Source organism: Taeniopygia guttata, chromosome 2, assembly GCF_048771995.1.
Source record: "Taeniopygia guttata chromosome 2, bTaeGut7.mat, whole genome shotgun sequence".
NCBI lineage: Eukaryota > Metazoa > Chordata > Aves > Passeriformes > Estrildidae > Taeniopygia > Taeniopygia guttata.
The window spans coordinates 49983637-50004662 of record NC_133026.1 but is presented as its reverse complement, the minus strand read 5'-3'; the positions used below and the strand labels follow the sequence as shown (position 1 = coordinate 50004662).

General features: G+C 36.1%; 1 protein-coding gene across 2 annotated transcripts in view; it reads left to right on the top strand.

The window, feature by feature from the left end:
• CNTNAP2 (contactin associated protein 2) overlaps positions 1 to 21026 on the top strand; it is a 1027622-nt gene that overhangs the window by 689087 nt on the left and 317509 nt on the right. For both annotated transcript variants that reach the window (XM_072924024.1, NM_001193337.1), the window contains 1 exon segment: positions 9494 to 9613. In XM_072924024.1, the coding sequence (XP_072780125.1) occupies positions 9494 to 9613 (120 nt within the window).

Sequence of the window (21026 nt, the reverse complement as noted above, 5' to 3'; positions counted from 1 at the left end):
AACTCCAATAGAAATATGTAAACATCAGAAGGCGTAGAAAACTTTTAATGGAACTTTAAAATTTTCAAAGAACAGGGCAACATCATATTAGTGATTTTGAGTTGCAAAGCTACTGAGCATTGGGAAGGACTATGCTTGAGAAGATTAACCAGTTGTAGAAGCAATGGTTGAGGAAAACTGCTGACTCACGTTTCACTTTTTAAATTCAGTTTTGTAGGAGTGACGGTTCTTGGTGGCTGATTTGCCTTGTAGTTCATTGCTTATGATTCTGTGAATGAAGAAAATATAATTTAGGGTTGAATTAACAGAAGTAAAAATTGTGGAATGTGCAAATTAATCTGGCTGTGCTGGCCAGTTTCAATTTTCATGAAAAACAAAGGAGAATCCAGAGAAGAGAGAAAATAATATTGCACCTAGAAAATGCAACCAGTGATCAAAATGAACAAACTTGGCCATTTTAATGTAGAAAAAGATTTGTGACTGCAAATAGACAAAAGATGGTTGCAAGGAGGAGTACAGTAACTTATCCACCAAATTCATTGCAAATAAAAAGAGAAATTATAAGTTTAAGTTGCAGTAGAACAGCCCCACAGTGTAGAGAGTTGAACAAATCCTAATACTGAAGGGCTGCTGGAGCTCTAGGGTGCCTTGATGTGTCAAGGAATTTACATCATTTTAAACCAGACTATGTCAGGAATATTACATGGATGTAATTGGGGTTTTTTTCAGAGGTGGATTAAATTATCTTTGAGGTTCACCACAGCCATGTGATTCTGATATTATGCTAATTATGACCAAAAATGATTCTGCTTTTTATCTCAGCACTTGTTTCTTCAGATATAGATTGAGTAATTGAACTACCTTTTCCAGGAATAATCTTGTAGAATGATTTGTTTGATTATTTATTTATTTATTTATTTATTTATTTATTTATTTATTTCATGGGATGTTGAGGGTAACAGAATTGAAGGCTGTTAAGTTAACTTTTTATTTGGACTGTCACGAGTGAAATAGTTGTGTGATGTGGAAAAGACTCTTGCTAATGTCATGTGATGACAGTGAAATGATGAAACTTTTGAGTTCTTAGAATTCATGTTCTTGCCCTAGTTAGCTATGAGAGTAAACCAAGGGCCCCTATAATGATGGCAACCCAAATAAACAAATACCAGTTTCACTGAAAAAGTATTTAAAGATGCCAGGGATTGCTTTTGCTTGTACTTCTGGGACTGCAGTAGCTCAATTCAACTTCTGGCTGAGGAGGCAACCTAGTCATGGCTGAAAAATAGTGCTTGATCTGAGTTTTACAACAACTGAAAAATCAGTGGCTAAAGCATGGGCCGTGTCATACACATCTGCAATTTGATGGACTTGTTCATGATACCATCTAATTTTCTCCAGTTCTCTTATATACAGTGAAACTTACCAATTGCCTGATGGCACTTACATGTGAAAATTGCATTTTTTGCTGAGTGGCTGTTCATGTATAGCAACATTTCTTTAAGAACGGAGCAAATTAGTCTTCTTGCAGATAAAACATGAGCACACAAATTGTATTACACTCAGGGATTCAGAGGTTTTAGTCTACTCAAATTTTTGGTTATGTGTGAAGTCAGGAAAGGCAGGTTTTCTGTTTTCCAATGTTTTTAATAATAAGGTGATACTGCTATGGCAAGGACATGTCACATTTGGACACTTTCTTAGTCCTTGTTTTTTACCTGGAAAGTCACTTGGTTGTAGCTGAATGACTTGTAACTAACTGCATCTAGAGTAATGTATTTCTTCATAAATAAATTTCTGGAGTTCCCTTAGGCATCACAGTAGATCCAGATGTCCAGTTTGAGTAAACACTATATTTAGGATGTTCATAAAGCTGCAGCTCATTGAGAGGATAAGTTTTCTTCATCCACATGAACTTCACTGCAGTTGTTGGCACATCCAGGTGTAGTTTCCAAGTGCTCATAGACTGGGCACAGAAATTCAGTACTGCAGCCAGCTGGGTATGCTGGCCTATTTCGACTGCTCTGGCCTGTCCAGAGCAGCCACAGCTGCTGTGAGGGCCAGCAGCCTTGAAGGTCTTACAGCTTTGTCCTGCTAGAGCCGTGTATTCTGCTGAAATTGCTGCTTCCTATGGTTTTCCTCATCTAGGTAACCTGATGTTTGGTGTGTGGCTTGTGGTGATTCACTTCTGGTGATGCAGAACTTGCTCTGTCTAAGAGTCCATCATAAATTTAGTATGAACAACTACTGTTGTGGTTGCAAGACAATTTTTTTGTCTAGTTAGGGTTTTATCTTTGTTCTTCACTGCCACCTTTTATTTGGGGGAGGGTGTTATTTTAAGAAATATTTTTCAAGATACTTTTTAATAAGAAAGACTTTTTAAAGGGGTCTTTGGCAGTGTGCAGAAAGCAAATAAGGTGTTTCATTACCTTTTGTTTTTTTTTTTTACATTAAGATTATTGTGTAATAAGTAAAAATTGTGAGAAAAGGTCATGGTTATTTTAGAACTTTTTGCAGGATCAGATTGTGTTAGGTATTTTTAATGTTTTGGAGCTCTTTTTCAGATGAGTGTACATAAACTTAGAATGATAAGTAGAAGTGTATTCAAATAACTCATAGACTTGTAGATGCATATAGTATCCTATATCAGAATTGTGACTGTTTCTTCCTTAGCTTTCATTTCCTCCTTCTGTCACTGTCTGACTAATGAGTTTTTTGGATGCTGGTAGTAGGTGATTTTCCTTGGGTTTTGATTTGTAATTAATTTTTGACTTCAGCTCTCATAGCTGAAGGGGTTGTGAGCTTCTGTAAACTGGCAGCCTAAAAAGGCGGAGAGGGCAAAGCCAGGAATGTTCAGCAGAAATTTCAACCACATTCTCTTTTCCAATAGCAAATGAACAAGGGTACCGCTAATATTTTGGAACCTGGTAAACACTACATCAGAAAACATTTCATCTCAAAGTCATATCTGAAAGTCATCTCACAGTGTGAGATGTAAAAGTCAATACTTGTTCACACTTATTTTTCTCTGACTTTAACAGTACATGTGCTTATTTTAAGTTAACTATAACTGTTGAATAGATTTTTAAATTTATTTTACTTTTAAATTATTTAATTAAAATTAAATTTATTTATTTACGATTTATTTAATTTTTAAATTAAAATTATTTCTTTTAAATTATTTAAATTTATTTTACATTTATTTTCTTTTTCCTGCTCTTAGACATTATAATGTTGAGTACCACACTACAGAATTTTTATATCCAGGCTTAGAATTTTTATATCCAGGCTTAGAAAAACTGGCAGACAAAAGGCTTGGTTCTGACCATTACAGACACTGTCCTATAGAACAGCAAGAACATTGAAGTAGTGTTGCATCATGTTGGCTTTTTGTAGATCTTTTTAAAAACTTTTTAATATACTTGAGGTAGTACAGCAATGCAACAGCTGTGTGTATTCCTTCTGTCAGAATACAGAAGGATATTTTTCTCTCATATAACTTGCTTTAACTATGATGAAATATCTAGTTCTTTTAACTTATCTAAAAAGAATTGTAAGACATGATTCCTCTACCACATAGCATTGGAATGACTAAAGGATGTGTATAGGTTTAATGTAGATGTTCACAGAGAGAAAATTCTGCTGACAGAGCAGGAACTTACAGTGTACATGTATTGATATATAAAAATTTATTTTTAACATTTTCCATTTTCCAGTTACCTTCTGAATAGATGTTGTAATAAAGCAACAAACCTTATTTTAGTCTTTTAAAATAAATTTTAGGTATGACATTTCACTGTGCAGCTAGGTTTTGGGTAAGCTTGGAGCATTTTCCCCTTCATTGTATGTTTGTGCTTTCAGGGCTCAAGAGTTGAAACCAGTTTGAGCTACATAAACCCAAGCACCTCACAGTCTATTTAGCTTTTAGTATTTTTCCAAGAAGATGGAAGTGCTGGAGAGACATAGCTGGACTTTGTGGATCTGATGCATTGCCTGTTTTTGTCACTTTTGCTGCCATTTAATTCCATCCATTTTTCTGTATCTACACCTTTGCTATGTTCCTGTAAAGCTGAGATTTACTCCTATATTAGCAGATGTTTAAAGGAGTGTATTCCCTGCAGCAACCACATTCACTGACAGAAACAAAACATATTGCAACACATTCATTGAGTCACATAGTGCAGACTGTCATGCTAGGTAATCTATTTATAATGAGCTTTGCACTTATAAAAGGAGGCTGTTTGTCAGCCCTAAAATTAAAGCTGCCTTTTTGCAGAGTGATGGAAAAACTGTAGTTCACCAAGGTGCTAATGAAATTTTATGGGAACATCATATAGGGCCACAAGGTTTCTAAATGCTTTTTGTCATTCAGCTATTCTGTTTTTTTGGAGATAACCAGCAGCTCTGCCACCTGTGCACTATAACTATCCCTTGATCTTTACACCAGTCAGAAAGTAAAACAGGAGTGAGAACATCTGCTTCCCTCAATCACTTAAGAGCCACCGAAATCGAAGAGGTGTTGATTATTTCCAACTTTTGGCTAACATTCTTGAGCTGGAAAAAACTATTCTGCGAACTCTTTTTTGAACTATTTGCTTTTCCTCTAGTGTTTAAAATAGAGGGTCCTAAAGACTCAGAAATGAGTGTTGACTTCCCCATCCATCACCACATCCCCTTTGGTGTTCAGAACCCATGAAGAAAGGCAGTAATGAAAATGCTCCTAAAGTCTGTGCTAATACTAACAAACAAGGTTTGTTGTTAGTATTTGTTTCATTCTAGGCTGTTCTCCCTTAGCCTAGCTACCTGATCAAGATTTTCTAAGAAAAGATACTTTTCCCCTCAAGCCATGCTCATTCAAATCCACTGTTGTGAATGTTAGTTTAGTAAATGGTGAATTTCAAAATGCATTCATAGTTGCATTTGTTAGCTAATTAAAATGGCTGGATTTTCTGCCTAGATCAAGAAGCTTAGAGAAGCTTGATGCTTCACACAGAAAGATACAGTGAAATTTATATATTTTATGTTTATGGTTTTAAAACATTTTATCTGCATGTTGGAACACAGAAAACCCTTTCAAACTTTATCATGGAATGGATTTGGTGGTCTCAGCTTAAACTGTATTATTGAGGAGATTAAACTTTAAAAAAGCTATTGCCTTTTTTGGTGCTCTTCTCTTTTTAGTTGTGATTCTTTTTGTGCATACTTTTTCCCTTACTCTAAGAGCTTCTATCACTGTTCTGAACAGGTTTTCACCTCTTGCAGCTTGTAGACAATTTTAGATGCAATACAAAAGCATGTAAAGAGTGAAGATGCTGTTTGCAGGGTGGGGTTTTTCTCTCTATTCTCCTCAGAAAGAATATAAGTGACCTTTGAAAAACCCTAACAAACTGACAGCTAGATTTATTATGCTAGAAATAGCCTTTCTGGACATCAGGGTGCCCATGAGTTTTATATTCAGCTTGGAAGATTTTGAGGTTTACTACTATTCTGAAGTCCCTTAAGAATACATATGTTGTGTATTTGGACCAGGTACCAAGAAAGCAAATATACATTTTTGGCTTTCACTTCTACTGGCTTGAAAAGCAAAAATCTGCTGCCGTTGTGTCCTCAGTTCTTCAACTTTTTTTGTTTTTTATTTTTCTTTCCTACCTTCCAGATGGAGTCAGCACTACAAGGCCCTTCCCTCTCTCCCTCTGCCTCCTCTGTATGTGGATATATGAACCATTTGTCCTCATTCACATGTGAACACTGTATATCCCAGTCTTACATTCTGCTTTCTTGCCTTTTCTTAGCTCAGTTAGGTTTTTTGCCTTTTTATTGTAACCTTTACCAGTTTTCTCATTTAAGCAGTTTTGATTCTGCCATGGTCTCTTCCTTGTATTCTGTATTCATTTTCTTCTCTATTTTAGTGTGCTTGGGTGACTTCTAAATCAGCACTCCTTAAATGTTTGTCCTTTCATCTTCTCTAGGTTTTCTTTGAGTTTCTTAATTTCTATTTTCACCTGCTCTCTGTTTTACACACTACTGATCTTCTTGTGTAACATTTACAAAAGCAAGTAGTGGCTGATAAAATGATCCTCTGCTGTCTTCCTTTCTATGTCATCATCCACTTTGAGATCTTGGTATCATGTCTTACTTTCCTCTGTTTCAGAGTTGCCTTCTGCCTGATGCTTGCTGCTGTGGTTATTTTCTTTATTCTTTTTTTCTTTTCTTTTCTTTTAAAGTGGCTACCCTTTGCCATCCAAAGTCAACAATAATATCTCTTTCTGTCATCAATTGTCTTCATACCCTGGAACATGACTCCTGTTTCCTATTGCACCTTTAATTACCAGTTATTTTGTCAGCATATGAAATTCACTTGTCCCTTCACTTTGATCCTACGTTTCTGTGAAGTGATTTTTGTTACTGCTCACTGCGCTGGTACCTACCTTTACATTTTTATTGATTCCCATTTTTAAGATCTTTATGCATCTACATAAATGGCCTCAAGTTGTGCCAGAGGGGTTTAGAGTCACAGAAAGCATTGGAACATACTGCTAGGGAAGTGGTGAAATCATCATCCCTGGAACTCTTCAATGAAACCTGTGGATTCAGCACTTTGAGGACATGGTTTAGTGTGGGAATCCAGAGCTTCCCTCTGGCTGCTCTGGAAGGCCTGGGACCCTGTCAGGGGGTCAGGAACCCCCTGTACAGAGCCCTGAGAGACACTGTCTGTGATCTCTGTCCATGGAAAAGAGTTTTCAATCTTACAGGATAAATTACAAGCTCTGAGTGTTTGATATGAGTAATAATTAAGTGTAGCACGGGTGCAACAGTAAAATTTTAGGATTCTAGATTAGGGGTTCAGAGGGGACAAGATGGAGGAAAATGCATGTGTCTTGTCCTTTTTCTCCTTCTTCATGCCCTCCATGTTTCACTGTAGTGTTGGCATTTTTCCATTGGTTTAGGCTGGAGACACACTGTTCAACGTAGATGATAGATATTGGCACATTATTGTAAATACAGCACATGTAGTTTCTGGTATATAATGTTTGTAACATCCCACTGGGGGCAGAGCCCCACACGCTGCCCTGCAGGACAGACCTGCGGCAGGGCAGCAGAACATGTTATAGATAAGCAAGAATAAACAACCTTGAAAACCAGCACAGACGAATTATGACTTCTTCTTTGGCAACGGGGCAGAAAGACAGAGACTTTTTACAATCTCAGAATCATCAATACCACAGATTCCAACAGTTTGGTAGTGAACATAGTGGTGGTGATAGGTTGATGGTTGGACATGATGATTTTAAAGGACTTTGCCAACCTTAATTTTAGGATTCTATACATATGCATAATACCTCCCAGAAAATTATCCCACACTCATAACACTTTTCACAAGTTGAAATTGTTTAAAATATCCCATTATTTTGCCTTCATTTGAAGAGCAATCTTTATTTTTATTAGTTAGTGTTCAACATAATGCTGAAGTTTAACAAAGCTGACTTATTAAAAAGTAGCCTTTTCTGTGCTATAAAACTAGTCACCTACATACCACTTTCTATTTCTCCCATTCTAGAAGAACAGAAAGGGTGTCATATCTAACCCCAATAATTTTCTATAAAAAACATTTGACTTCCATATAACACTCTTTAGTGTTTTTTTCTGAGTTGTAGCAGTATGTCTATACAAAAACTGGCCTGTGTTCTCAAAAGCAGCAAACTTGGATAAAAATGTCATATGGCCTTACATAAAGGTCTGGTTACTACAGAGACAACGCTCCCCTGATTTTCTGAAAGAGTTTAGAAAATGAAAGCACAAAACTTCATTAAGATCACAAACAATATTTCTTATCTGCTTGACTTGACTTGGAGTGCATCCATTAAAATTTGCCTGTCAGTATCACAACAGTTATACATTGATGGAGTTAGTATTTTATGACATTTTTTAGATAGTGTGTAGAAAGTGAGGGAAACACTTCTGAACTAAACAGGTTATGAATTCTGCATGAATTCTGCATGAAGTGCCTGAAAACAGACACAGAGTCTCCTTGATAATGGAAGAATATGTTGACTTTTGTTTGTGGAGAAAGGGGAAATGTCTTGAAATGTTTTACAATTTAATTAAAGTGTAATCTACTTGTATAAAATTGACTTTGTATCCTCTAATGAACACTTAAAACTTTCCAGGAAATTCCTCCTCTTTTAGCATCACAAGGAAATTGTAGATAGATAACAGCCTTTAGCCTTGCATTTGTGCCACATCAACAATTGCTATTTTTCTTAACTCCACTTTCCTTCCCATGTCTTGATATTTGGTTAAAGGACTTTAAATGTGTGTGTGTGACCAGACACTCATCATCATCAGAGCCCAGCAAAACTGTTCATCCTTATGGACATTTGAAATAAAGCCAGTCCTAGAAAAGAGATTGCTTGCAAGAATTGCCAACAAATTAGATGAATTTTTAGAGTGGATATGAAGTCTAGTTAAACAAACATTTCATTTCTTTTAGCAGCTGATTGATTGATTCCAAACAAAAAAGCTGTGCCATCTGGTCCTTAAAAACAAAGCAGCATTACATATTCATTTTTAGAGAATTGTATATGAAAATATCTATGTAATTCACCATTTTTTATGCATATACGCACACACAACAATTTCTATAAATTATCAGTTTTACTTTTTATTAGCCTAAAATTATTTTTTCATATTTAATGCACATAATATTGTAAAAACTCTACATTTGTAAGAAAATATGGGAATTACTTGAAAATATTCTATCTACAATGCTTATTATGTCTGAGCTGATCATCATACATTTTGACAAACAATTTTATGACTTGGAATAGAAAGCAGTATTCAAGGAAAAACTGAAACAAACCTGTCTACTAAATCAATGAAACTTATTCCAGCAAATACTGTGACATTTCAGACCTTGCTGGGCCTGAAAATTAGTTCTGTATGTATATAATAAAGTAATTGCATAGCTATGTAGAGACAGGTATTGTAGGTAGGGAGAAATTTCACAATTTTGAAACTCAGTGTTGTTCTGAGTTATTCTGAGTAATAAAACATGAACAATTAAAAATGTACAGGAAGGAAACTCATAAGCTCTTTTAGTATCTCTTGAAAAAAAGATTTAGGGAAAGTATGTTGTATCAATAGAAGCAATAGAAACTTAAACAAGAATATAAGCAACGTTATGAACTATATTGTTTAAAATGGTTTAAATACATTATTGAAAAAGTATTATTTTTCTTCTCTCTCCCCAAGTTGTTAGAATTGTCTTCCTATTCTGGTTTTTCCTCACATTACAAAAGTAGAAATTATGTCCTGCAAGTTTTTTGTCACTTCTATTATTTTGGAAAGATGCTTTGTTTTCTGTGAACCTCACTGATATTGCTTTAATGTCAGAGGTACAATTCTTTGTATATAAACAGGATCCATTAATTGTCCTAAGAATTTTTTTTTCCCCAGGTTAAAACTATTCTTATTGGTCTGTTTTATTTCATTTCAGCTATTTATGAACTCTCTTGTGAAGCATACAAACACTTGGGCAGAACTTCAAATTACTACTGGATAGATCCAGATGGCAGTGGGACACTGGGACCTTTGAAAGTTTACTGCAACATGACAGGTAACTGCATTGTATTTAAAAATTAGGTTGGTTGAAGAGGGGATTTGTTTTTTGAGGTCTTTTAAAATGTAGTTAGGAGAAAGAGGCTGTTCATATTTCTTGTTAAAAGAAAAATAATTACTAAGAGCTTTTCATCAGGGATCATCAGATCTGCAGTCACTATCATGATAGACTGAGCAAGGCAGTAGTTACTGCATTTAATAAGCTTTTTGAATTGCACCTGTTAAGCTTAATAGGTCTTTGTATCCTCAGTGCTGTATCATTTTAAAAAATTGTAAAAGATACACAAAGAAAAAGTAGTTAGATTTACAAAGACTATTGTATATCAACCTAGTGGAGTTCAGTAGTCTCTGTTGTTCATAGAGTGTTGTAGAAGGCAGCTTACCACCACACGCAGGGAATAGAATTCAATTTCCAAATAAGCAAAATGTTTGAGTTTTATTTATTTTCTGTTTTTTCTTCTACACTAGGTCCTTCTAACACCAGTTAAAATCTGGAGATAATATTTATATAGCTACATTGATTTATTTTGATTTTGTTGTGTGTATTGTTTCATGCTTTTAAGACTAGTTCTGTATTCTCACCAGAGGTATCTAATCTTAGTCATCTGTGTTGCCATGATGAGGCTGGAAAATATGATCATGAAAAACAGGACAATTTTCTGTACTGAGAATATATTATTTCTTTGTTCTGTTAATGTATAGCAGCTGTCTCAAGACTTTTTCTGATATGAAATATTGGATAGCTGATAAAACAAACATGGGCTCTGACTTTCCCCAGTGTCTACCTAAAAAGTTAGAATTTCATTCTGTAGGCATTGTAAATCTGGTGTATGCCTGAATCCTCAGATTCCATCATCAGCAACATGAAGGTGAAGGCACTGTTATAGGTTGAAAAAATGTCTCTGACTTTTTAGAAACCTGCAGCAGAAATCTGGGGCTGTGGGATGGGTTTTATCCAACTGGAATGGGAGAGATGGGGAGGGATGCATGGCACATGCAGCAAAACCCAGATCAGGTGCTCATGGCTAGACAGCCTGTTGGAGAATGGGAGAATATCGCTGTTCCATGCTGCTGTTAGTGTCTGTGTTTGTATAATTAATGCATACCAAGAAAGGAGCCTGATCTAAGACCTGGAAGGGCTGTCAATCCCATTTGGGCTGGAGAGACAGGCCAAGCCATCTGTCCTGAGGCACAGGTGTAAAGGCTCTCTTTCAGATCCTGAGCCATGTAGAGCTTTTTAAATCGTAGCTAGCACCTTGAACAGCATCAGTAGCTAATCAGGCAGGCAGAAAACAAGGCCAAGAATGCTGTCATTTAAGAGATTTCTGCTATTCAGACCTGCTGTGTTCAGTGCTAGCAATAGCTTTTGGTTACTCTTCAAGGGTAAATTTGTAAATTAAAAATATACCGCCCTAGAGGGGTTAGGTACAGAAAAGTGCATTCATCCAGCATTGGATGCAGCATTGCTCATTCATGTTAAATATAAAAATACAACAGAAGGTCCTAGTAGCTTCTTCAACATTGGGGAAAAAGAAAAGAGGAGAATAAAATTAATAATTTCATTTTATTAGTATTTCTCATCTACAAAACAGTTTCAGAGTATATACATGTGACCTTTTCCTAAACAGTGCAAGGAGATCATGAGCATTAGGATACATGATTTAATTCACTTGGATATCAAGCGTGCTGTAGAAAAATGCAGTTTTCTGTTTTAACTGGATCACTGTCATCAGCAGCTCTTTGCTACAAGAAGCAGACAATTTGCACTAATATCCATATAAACGTTGCAGTTTTAAAAAACCCTCAAACAACTATTTCTTCATTACAATGCAAATGACTGCAAGAGATATGTGAAAATTGATGGAAAGTAATTTTAATCTGTGCTTCTAAAACTGAAAGTTGTTCCCAGCAGAGTAAAGCTCATCACCTGTGTAGTGCCTATACATTGCAGCTGTCACAGTTTTTGGGTTTTTTTTATTAGTGGTCATCTGAGGCACTAAGGCTGATGGGCAAAGAGCTACAATTTTAGCACAACACCCTAAACCTTTTTGTGAATCTATATAGGGTATTATCAGCAGCACACTATCCCTAGTGTAGGGAAGGAAGATACTTGAGTACTTTGCATCTTCAGTAACACAGTTCTGTAGAACTCTTGTCATATAACAGAGAGCACTAAAGCATGCGAGAATCCAAGCAGAATTCTCAAAAAATTTTAGTATCCAGCTTGTGCAGGTCTATGGTATTGCTAAAACTATATTTGAAAAATTATTTAACTACCTGAATTAAAATTAAACATTTTTTGTGGACATAAAGCTAAGTAGCTTATAAATTAAGCTATACTGATTGGTATGTGGAGTATACTAAATGAATAAAAATATGATACGGTAGTGAAATTTTATTTTGATAGAGATTCTTAACTATGTTTTCTCTCTAGTCTGAGAGTCAAATCTAAGTGTTCCTATTCTTCTGCTGTGTCAAACAAACATCTCTATATTAAATTATTGCGCAAGACACGAATTCGCCTTCTTTCATTCAGGTGAAACTAGCAAGTAGAAAACATCTCAATGACTAAAAATGTGAAGTGCTTCTTGCTAGTCCCATTCCTTGCCAAAGCAAGTCCACAAAGTTTGCAAAGTGAATATCAATCTTTGCAAAACAAGGTGGTTTAACAGCCATGTACTACTTTCACAATTACTGTAGTATGGTTTTACTGGAACAAAAGGTTGGATAGTAGGCTTCACTCTCACTTGACTGTAAGCCTTCTGGGGCAAGGACAATATCGTGAAAAGCCACTGAAATTTTTTGTTGCAAAATTATGGTTTTAGCCCTTTAATATACTGTATCACAAATATGGAGCTACAAAATTCATAATTTCATCCTTATATCAGCATTTCATCTACAGAGTCCATAGTCAGAAAGCATTAGTGTACCCAAACGTGAGAAACAATATTAAAAAGAAAAAAGAGAGAGTAAATTGTGGTGCAGAAGACAGCTGTCTGGGCATATTTCTGGGCACAATCCACATCCAAATTTAGTGTGTCTTAATTTAGTAAACTGGCGAGTGTCATGACAAGACCCCCCCTTCACAGATGTTCCTGTGGTAACTAAAAATTGTTCTGCTTTCTAAGATGTGCTGGTGATTCAATAGTGCAGTCAAAGTCAGAAACATGTAATTGCATGTGCTCCTCACAGCAGTTCATGGTCTCTACAAATAACTCTATTTTCAAAGAAATCCTCAATTCTCCAATTCTTCCAATTCTCTTGTCCTTGTCTTCTTCAAATAAAGGTTGTATTCAGAGCTGTGTTCTGATAGTGAAGAGGAACGAAGCGCTTATATTTTATGTCCTCATAATGGAATGAAGATGTCTGAGATATTACATTCAAACTATCTATTTCTGATGCAATAAAATAGCTTTTCAAAATCTAGGACACTGCTGTTCATGTTATGTAGTTCTGTAAATGATTGTCAGTACGAACAATGTAAATGTTAGGAAGATTTTTTTTCCTCTGCCTTTCTTTTTTCTTTTTTTTTTGAAAACCAATATTGGAAATGTTTAGAGGTAGAAAGTTGGAATTTTTCAAATTAAGGTACTTATGGAAAAAGTATTCCTTGATGCTGTGTTGTGGCACAGTGTTTAACCATTAGACTGCTTTTCAGTTTAGCTTCTTTTATGGCTAAGGTCAACAGGGAACTCTTTCAAAGCTCTGTCATCTTACCCTCTTTCAGAGGCAGGTCCACAAGGCAAAGTTAGACTCTGCATTCAAGTTTTTTCCAAATTTGGAGGGTTGGTCTCTCAGTATCCAGTTTGACCTTTACTGTTTTTTCCTTAATTGTCATTATAGCAGCAGCTGTAGTGGAAAGAATTGCTCTTTTAAGGTATTTGTTAGAATATCTTAATAGCCTATTTTCTTTTTGTGCAGAATTTGAGTATATTGCGGCTTCATTCCATGCTCTGTATAATACTGCTGAATCTCTAGGCCTGTTTCCTTTTCCTCTGATAGACTTAGTTTTAGTCCCAGTGAAAAAGACACAAGAAATAAATTGATTACTCCCCCTTTTTAATGTTTCCAGTTTTCTCTGTTTGGTACAAGGAGGATGGGGAAAAAGTGTCAGACAAGTAAGATTATCAAGATCTTACTTTGTGTATTTGTCCTGCAAGAGCATGAGGAATAAGCAGAGGAACAATGCAGAGGGACCATAAGGGCCAAGTTATTTATCCTAATGGCTGTAAGGGATATCAGCAGGAGAGGAAGATCAGTCTCTACTACAGTAGTTGCTTGAGGCTTTAAGCTGAGGAGAGGAAAATCATAGCCTGCTGTTTCTAGTGGTTCATCACGTAGACTACTGATACAAAGTAGAACAGAAAGGTTTCATAATGTATTTTACCAGAAGATATGTCAGTTAATTCTTTCTATTGGTCCTGAAGTCTTTATGCCTCCATGATGCAGCTTTTATCTCATTTCAGGATCCAAATAGCTGCAAGCATAATGGCTCCATTTGAGTGGTACTTAGCCTATCTCCTTTCTAGTACAATTCATTTGCCTCAAGCTGCTCATCTTCAAACAGTTTGAGAAATCATTACGAGTATTCATAGCCTGCCTCATTAAGGTCAAATGTATGAGGTGACTTCTCTACCCACTCTCCTCCTTCCCTTCTCTCTCTTTTTTTTTTTTTAACAGAAATGGCACATGTGATAATTACTGCAATGACTTTGTGAGCAGACATTAAACAACCACAACTGTTGTATCCTGTGACTTTTCTCTCTCCTCTCTTTAAAGTGGGTCAATGGAGTGTTTTATACTATGAAATATGTAGAAACATATGGCAATAATATAAATGTGCCATCACTACATCCTAGAGAAAAGTGCCCTAGAAGTAGTAAATGTTTTATTCTATTGCTCATATCATAAGAATTCTCTCATCTGAGAGTTCTTACCTGAGAACTGCATTACTGAAGTTCTAAGGTACCAGAACTTTTCTTCATGCATATATAGATATATATATAAAACAAAATGTTGAGCAATTTAATTCAATTAAGTAAAGATTTAGGGAAGAAGTTAATATTTTTTAGTTGTTAACTAGAATGGAATGAATTTATACATATTTAAAGGAAAAAAAATTGTCATGAGGCAATGCAAAGTTGTTTGATGACAATTATAGAGATCTTATCTAGTGTAATCTCATTGCAGAAAGCTTTCAATAATAATATTTGAGTCCCTTCCCTTAAATAGGGGAAGAAAAATCACTTAATTGTTTCAGTTCTTACATATGAAATGAAGATTTTATTTCTAACAGTATCTCATACACTTTTCTTTCCATTGTAGAGGGGTTTTGGGAGGCTTTTCTAATAGTGTGTCAGTCATTTTTGCAAGTTAAGATTACAGCTGAGAGGTAAAAAAATAAACAAATATTTTAAATTAATTGGGGTTGGGGCTGTTGTTGCAGGGTATCCAAGCTTATTTCCTTGCATTTCCTTGCAGATGAAACAAAAGCAGAAACAAACATACAAACAAACAAACAAAAAAAAAAAAAAGGGAAAAGTATCAATGTATTTAGGACTCTGTTTTAGGTTGTCATGCTAGATGTCTAGAGCAGCAACTCTGATGGCAGACTTTCTTCCTAAGGTGAGTTCATCTTTCAAGCATCAGAGTAAAATAATAGACCCATGAGAAACCTGGAAACAGAGCAGACTATGTTTACATCTTTGCCTGCCAAGTTGGCTGAAGCATCCTGCATCTCAGCTTTAGTTCATTGATTATATTTTCATCTGCTCTTATTTACAAGGCATGTCCTTTTTATTCTAGGCTTCATGGGTACATATTTTCATTTTTAATCAGCTTTTCTTGTTGTTGTTATTTTTAATTTATGTCAAGTTTGGCTTTCTTGCTCGTTGTGGTACTTTAATGTATCTCAACAAATTTGGCTAGAGTACTTTTCCCCCTTGCTGTGGAACATAATACTAACTTGTTACAAAAATGGTCGTGGTTGCTTTTCCATCTGGATACAACTTTCCACTCAGCCTCAATCAGTTGACAGACTGTAATTATTAGCCTTTATCTGGACTCCTCTTGATTACATGCAGCTTGCTGTCTGGGGTCCCTGTGAAATAAATCAGGATGTTTTTCTGTTTGGTTTGTTGGGTATGCTTCAGATTATCACTTAAAAGTGATGTTGTCAGGCACCTTTGTGCTTGGCAGTTATTTGAGTTTGACTGGTTAAAGCCATTGTCTAGATGGCAAGGAATGAGTGAGAGCAGTCTGTCGCTGTGTTCTGTGACAGCATGTCAAGTTTGTCATATTGTCAGGCTTTTAAGGATGGAAGACTAAAGGACTACAGCCTGGTATTAAGGGCCATGGGATTGTGAGGGGTTTTGTTTACTTACCTTTTATAATGTTCACAACTTAAACATACACTGCCATAGGAACAGCCTTCACACAGAGATGAAGGTTCTAATAATCTCAGGGATCTTGAAAATATAAAATTATAGAATTTGGAGGTGGGAGAGGTTGTGAATGGACACCTGGTGACTTCATTAAGCAAAAATGTGTAATAACAAAAATGTGATGTCATAACTTTAGGGTTTGAGTAAATCATGTTAAATTTACATGATCCTAAATAATGTTGGAATATCGCTAGATATTTTCTGCAGTCACCCTTGCATGTGTAGAAAGAGAAAAGCTACCCCAGTTTACAACTGCAGAGAAAATATCTAAACCATAAAACAAAAAATATGATGTGAAGTCTGCCTCCGGGACAAAGTTCTTGATTTGCTCTGTTTCACAAGAGAACAAGCTTTATCACTGACACTCAAGGTGTCTTCTTAAGTCACCAAGTAATAGAAGCATTTTTGGCTGTCTGACTGCATTCCTGTAATTCTTCCTCTTCTTTTCTGCCCCACTTCAAACTCTGAAGCATCATATAAGAATATACATGAATAAAAAAATGTCATGTCATGTCATCATCTTAATGCACTTCAGATGCTCATAGTTGGAGTAAACAGTCATACATCAGGCATAAGATGACTAAATGTGTAACGACCTCAAAGCACGAGAACAAATTGGCTTTTGAGAGTGACACAGCAGACTTAGTTGAAAATAAAGCAGAGTCTTTGTTTTGCTGAATTATTTGGTCTAGGAGAAGCAAAAAATCTTCACATCACCTGCAACCAGAAAATATTCCTCATTTGTTGGAAACTAAGCTTTCAAAAATTAAAATACAACAATCCTTTTTAGAATTCTATGCATTGAAGGGACCCACAAGCCTATATTTCAAGAAATATGTCCATAACTGGGGGAGTCGAAAAACGGGATGGTTGGAAATAAAGTGATGAGCAGTACCATCTAGCTCAAACTGCTACTGTGAATGTTAGAAGCAAATATTTAGCTCTGGATTCACTCCCACACACTTGTTCCCTACTGGGGATGTAAGGAACTTGGCACAAGCTGCTTCAGGCCAGTGATATGCTTCAGTTATCCCTAGAAACTTGCTCCTGTAGAGAATATTATTGAAAGGCCAAACAAAACTTGTGTTTTCTGTAGAACTTTTATTATTGCTTTTGGTCAGAAAATTAAGGTCAAGTTAAGGCTAGTAAGTTAAATTACCCCTGAAATAGTGGGTGGTGGTGTTTTGCAAACTTTATTTTTTTTGTGATGATAATATTTGCTCAGAATTTTTCTGATGTTTGGGGGTAGAGGGGTACAGATGATGGTGACGTGTGTGGTTTTGTGTACTCCCTATATTACTGGGAAAGCTGCTCAATGCTTCTATGAGCTTTTAGCTGTACTGCCTCAAAGCCTGGAAGGTGTGAGTCACTAAGTTCATGTGGGACGTGGTACACAGAAATCCTTTCCCATATGTGCTTCTCCATTACTGCTTCCTTGTCCTTAATCAACAGTGCAAAGAACATCTTCTCATCAAATCCTATCCAGGGCTGATTTTTATTGACTGCTACTGATTCCCCAGGTTTTAGCTTTTCTATTTTTCAGATTCTGTACTGCTTTAGTGTGTAGTTCTGAGCTTCATATTAGACGATAGTAAGCTCTCATCACAGAGTAGGTAGACAAAACAATTCCTTCTCTAACTGGGGAACAAAGACAAATGATCCAAATCTCTGGCCCAAGAGCATAAACAATGGCAGAATGAAGAGAGAAAAACAAGAAGGATGGGATTTCACAACCTAAAGTTGTAACTGGACAATTAACACCAATATGCTAATGGATAAGAACTTATAAATGTGAGAGACCTCGTGACCAGTCATCCATTTTGTGACCATTTTGGGTTCATCTTGAGTGTAGCTCTGACCGGACTCTTGTACTGCCCAAGGTGTATCCAATGAGACCTTTTAATAAATACCTACTTTATTCTTTAACTCCATCTAGACTCTGTTCCAGGACAGCCTTCACAAGGCATCAATGCTAATGCCTTGTCTTGTTGACCATGGGACTAGAAATACCATTTACCTGTTCAGAGTGTTGTTCCTATTGATAATTTCTCTGAAACTGGAACAATGTAGCTAAATGTTGAAAGAGCAGAGTAGTTAGGAAAAGAAATCTCTAAAGTCCCGTGCAGACCACAAATGGTTTATCATGTTTATTTGTTTCTGAAACAGATAGTCAAGCGATGAAAAAATTACAGGTAATTTCTAGGAGTGAAAAGAGAGTCATTCTACTCTAGAATTTCCAACCAGTTTTCAGGGTGCAGTGCTGCCACCTTGTTGTGTATTTTTCTAAATAAATTTGCCTAGAAGGGCAAGTAAGCTATGTTGTCACTACTGCTGTTAAAAAACCTCAAGCTTTCTTTCATGGTCTGAAAGACAAGTTATAAAAAAAAATTACTTGGGCAATGAATAAGCTGCAGAATATATCCATTTTGATCTGTACTTACACATCTAGAGAATGTACTGCTGATGCAGTTTCCCCAGGCAGGCAGGTGATGGACAGAATGATTCTCCCATATCTCACTCCCAGGACTTCCTAATAAGTGAATTAGTTTAGATTATGTAACAATGTGAGCGTACATTGTTATGTACTTTTTGCTTGAAGGCTATCTTTGTACGCTCCTAAAAGACCCCAAGATTATTTTCATGTTAGCATTTTATCACTTTAAATTAGTCTTAGTGCTTTTCTACAGAAGTAGAAAAGCACCGAGTATGGGGACTCAGTGCACATTTTAGGGCAGCACCGGAAGTATGCTGTAAACTCCCCTCCACCTCTTCCACATGCTGGGAAAAAAGACTGAAAGGGGATACCAATGAGGGCAAAAATTACTTAAATCTGATATCATCTGGAAACTGGCCTTTATCTGTTTTTAGCTTCAAGGCCACAGAAAGTAGCGCTTCCTCTGAAATTTTGGTAGTCAATCAGAAAATGTTATGAAGAGACCACTTAGATCCATTAAAACTAATGAGGAATTTTCCTGGAAGAACCAGACTTGGTTGCAACCTACCGAGATTATCCTTTGCTCCACAGCACCGGAATGTGAAGAACAGTTGAAATAAACAGGATACAACTTAAGAACAAAGTAATACTAGCATTCCATATGGTTTAGGAGAAGAGTCCAACAAACATGACCATAAGATGAGCTGTGAAACTTTGTACAGTGAGTAGGGAACATCTACAACCAGAGAACTTGCAGAGAAAATGTTTAGATTTGGAATGGAAAGATGCAGTTGCCAACCAGGTCTCTTGTTCAGAAAGTCTTAACCGATAGGTGTAAGGATCTCCTTCCTCTTGCGTACTGGAAGACAAGTGTTTCAACATTAGGGGTCTGGGTTCATTTTTATTATGTTCAGAGCTCACATTATTAAGAGCATTAACATGCTTTTTATGCTTCCTGCTTTAGAGTTTTTTCCGTTTGCTAAGCCCAAGTTTTCCTTTATTCAGGAGGCCTAGAAATATTGACTTTATCTAGTATGTTTCAGGATATGCTTCCCTGAGTGTGAGCTATTGAGGTAATAATCTTCCATTACCCTAGATGAGATTTATTAGACTAACTCTGCACACCCTGAAGCATTCAATAGTAAGCAAGTTAGGAATACTGTTGAGAAGAAATTATTATCTTCCTAATATTATTTTTGTGGGTTTTGCCAAAGCAGTACCCTAAGCCTTGAGATGATACTCCTTCAAAGAGATTAGCTTTTTATCTTCATGTTGGGATGCACTTGTGCATCACAAATGAAAATCACAGTAGATTTTTTCAGACGAGTGTTTGCTGACTATAGTGGAATTAAGCTTGTCAGCAGTGATAAGAAAGAAAATTAAATATGTTTAATATCATGTCAGTAGTAGTAAGAAAAAATACCGTCACAAAACAATTTGAAATGGCAATGTTATAAATAGTTGTGTTGGATACCTAGGACCATCACTATTCAACTGGATTCTCTTTTTCTTAGCAATAACTTGGTGCACAGGAATTGGTGTTCTCACAGAAACACGGATATCCCATACAACCTGACTTAACTCTCCAGAACCTGAGTGTGTATTATTTGTGGATCACACACAGTTCTGTCAAAAGCATTTTTCTACTTGAAGATGTATTATTGCTAATTTTGTTCTGGTAACTACCACAGAACTAAACTGAAAGGGTCCATCTTACTTGTGTTGTACAGTGGGCATCTGATGAACAACTAGATGAGGCAATTGGATGCTAACCAAAAAGTGTCCTGAGATTATTCAGGTGACAGACATCTCCGCAAGGCAGAGTAGAAACAACTGGAGCATATGTATAAGTATTTCTGGTCAAGAGTTATTAGCTAAAGGACTTACTTATGGACTCACTTTGTGCACTGGCATGAATATTCATGACTTGTTTATCTCATTGCATAAACCAAATTACAGATATATGGGAAATGAAAACTACAAAAAAAAGGTACTAATCTACTTAATTAATGTTAATATTCAGAGGGAATGTCTGACATTTTTACAGTCTTTACCGCTGTGTCCTGGAGCTCTGAGTGGTTATTTTGTTTCTGCCTGACACTGCTGCAGATTTTTGCTACAACTATCAGATGAATATAAAAAACATGTTACTTAATGCCCAGCTGTATTGCAAACCTGTACTTTCAAATACTTTGCAGAGCTCTGTGGCATCTGCAGTGGAAAAGAAGCACTGCAGATGCTAGAGAGCAGCAAAGCACATTTTTCATTACATCAGAGACAGAAGAATCAAATTAGAGTAGCTGCTGTTTCAGCCTTCTTTCTAGGTAGAAGTCACTAATCAATCTTACAGGTTTTAGTATTAAGTGAAGTTCCATACCTAGACAATTTTTCAAGATTAAATTTTAATATTTTCAAATCACATAATGTTTTTTGAAAGTGTAACTAGAACAAAGATAATTTCTCTTGAAATTACTTCTGTTCCTGCCCATCCTTTTGTTTCCAGGTCTGGGAGATATCTTCTATTAACTCAGTTG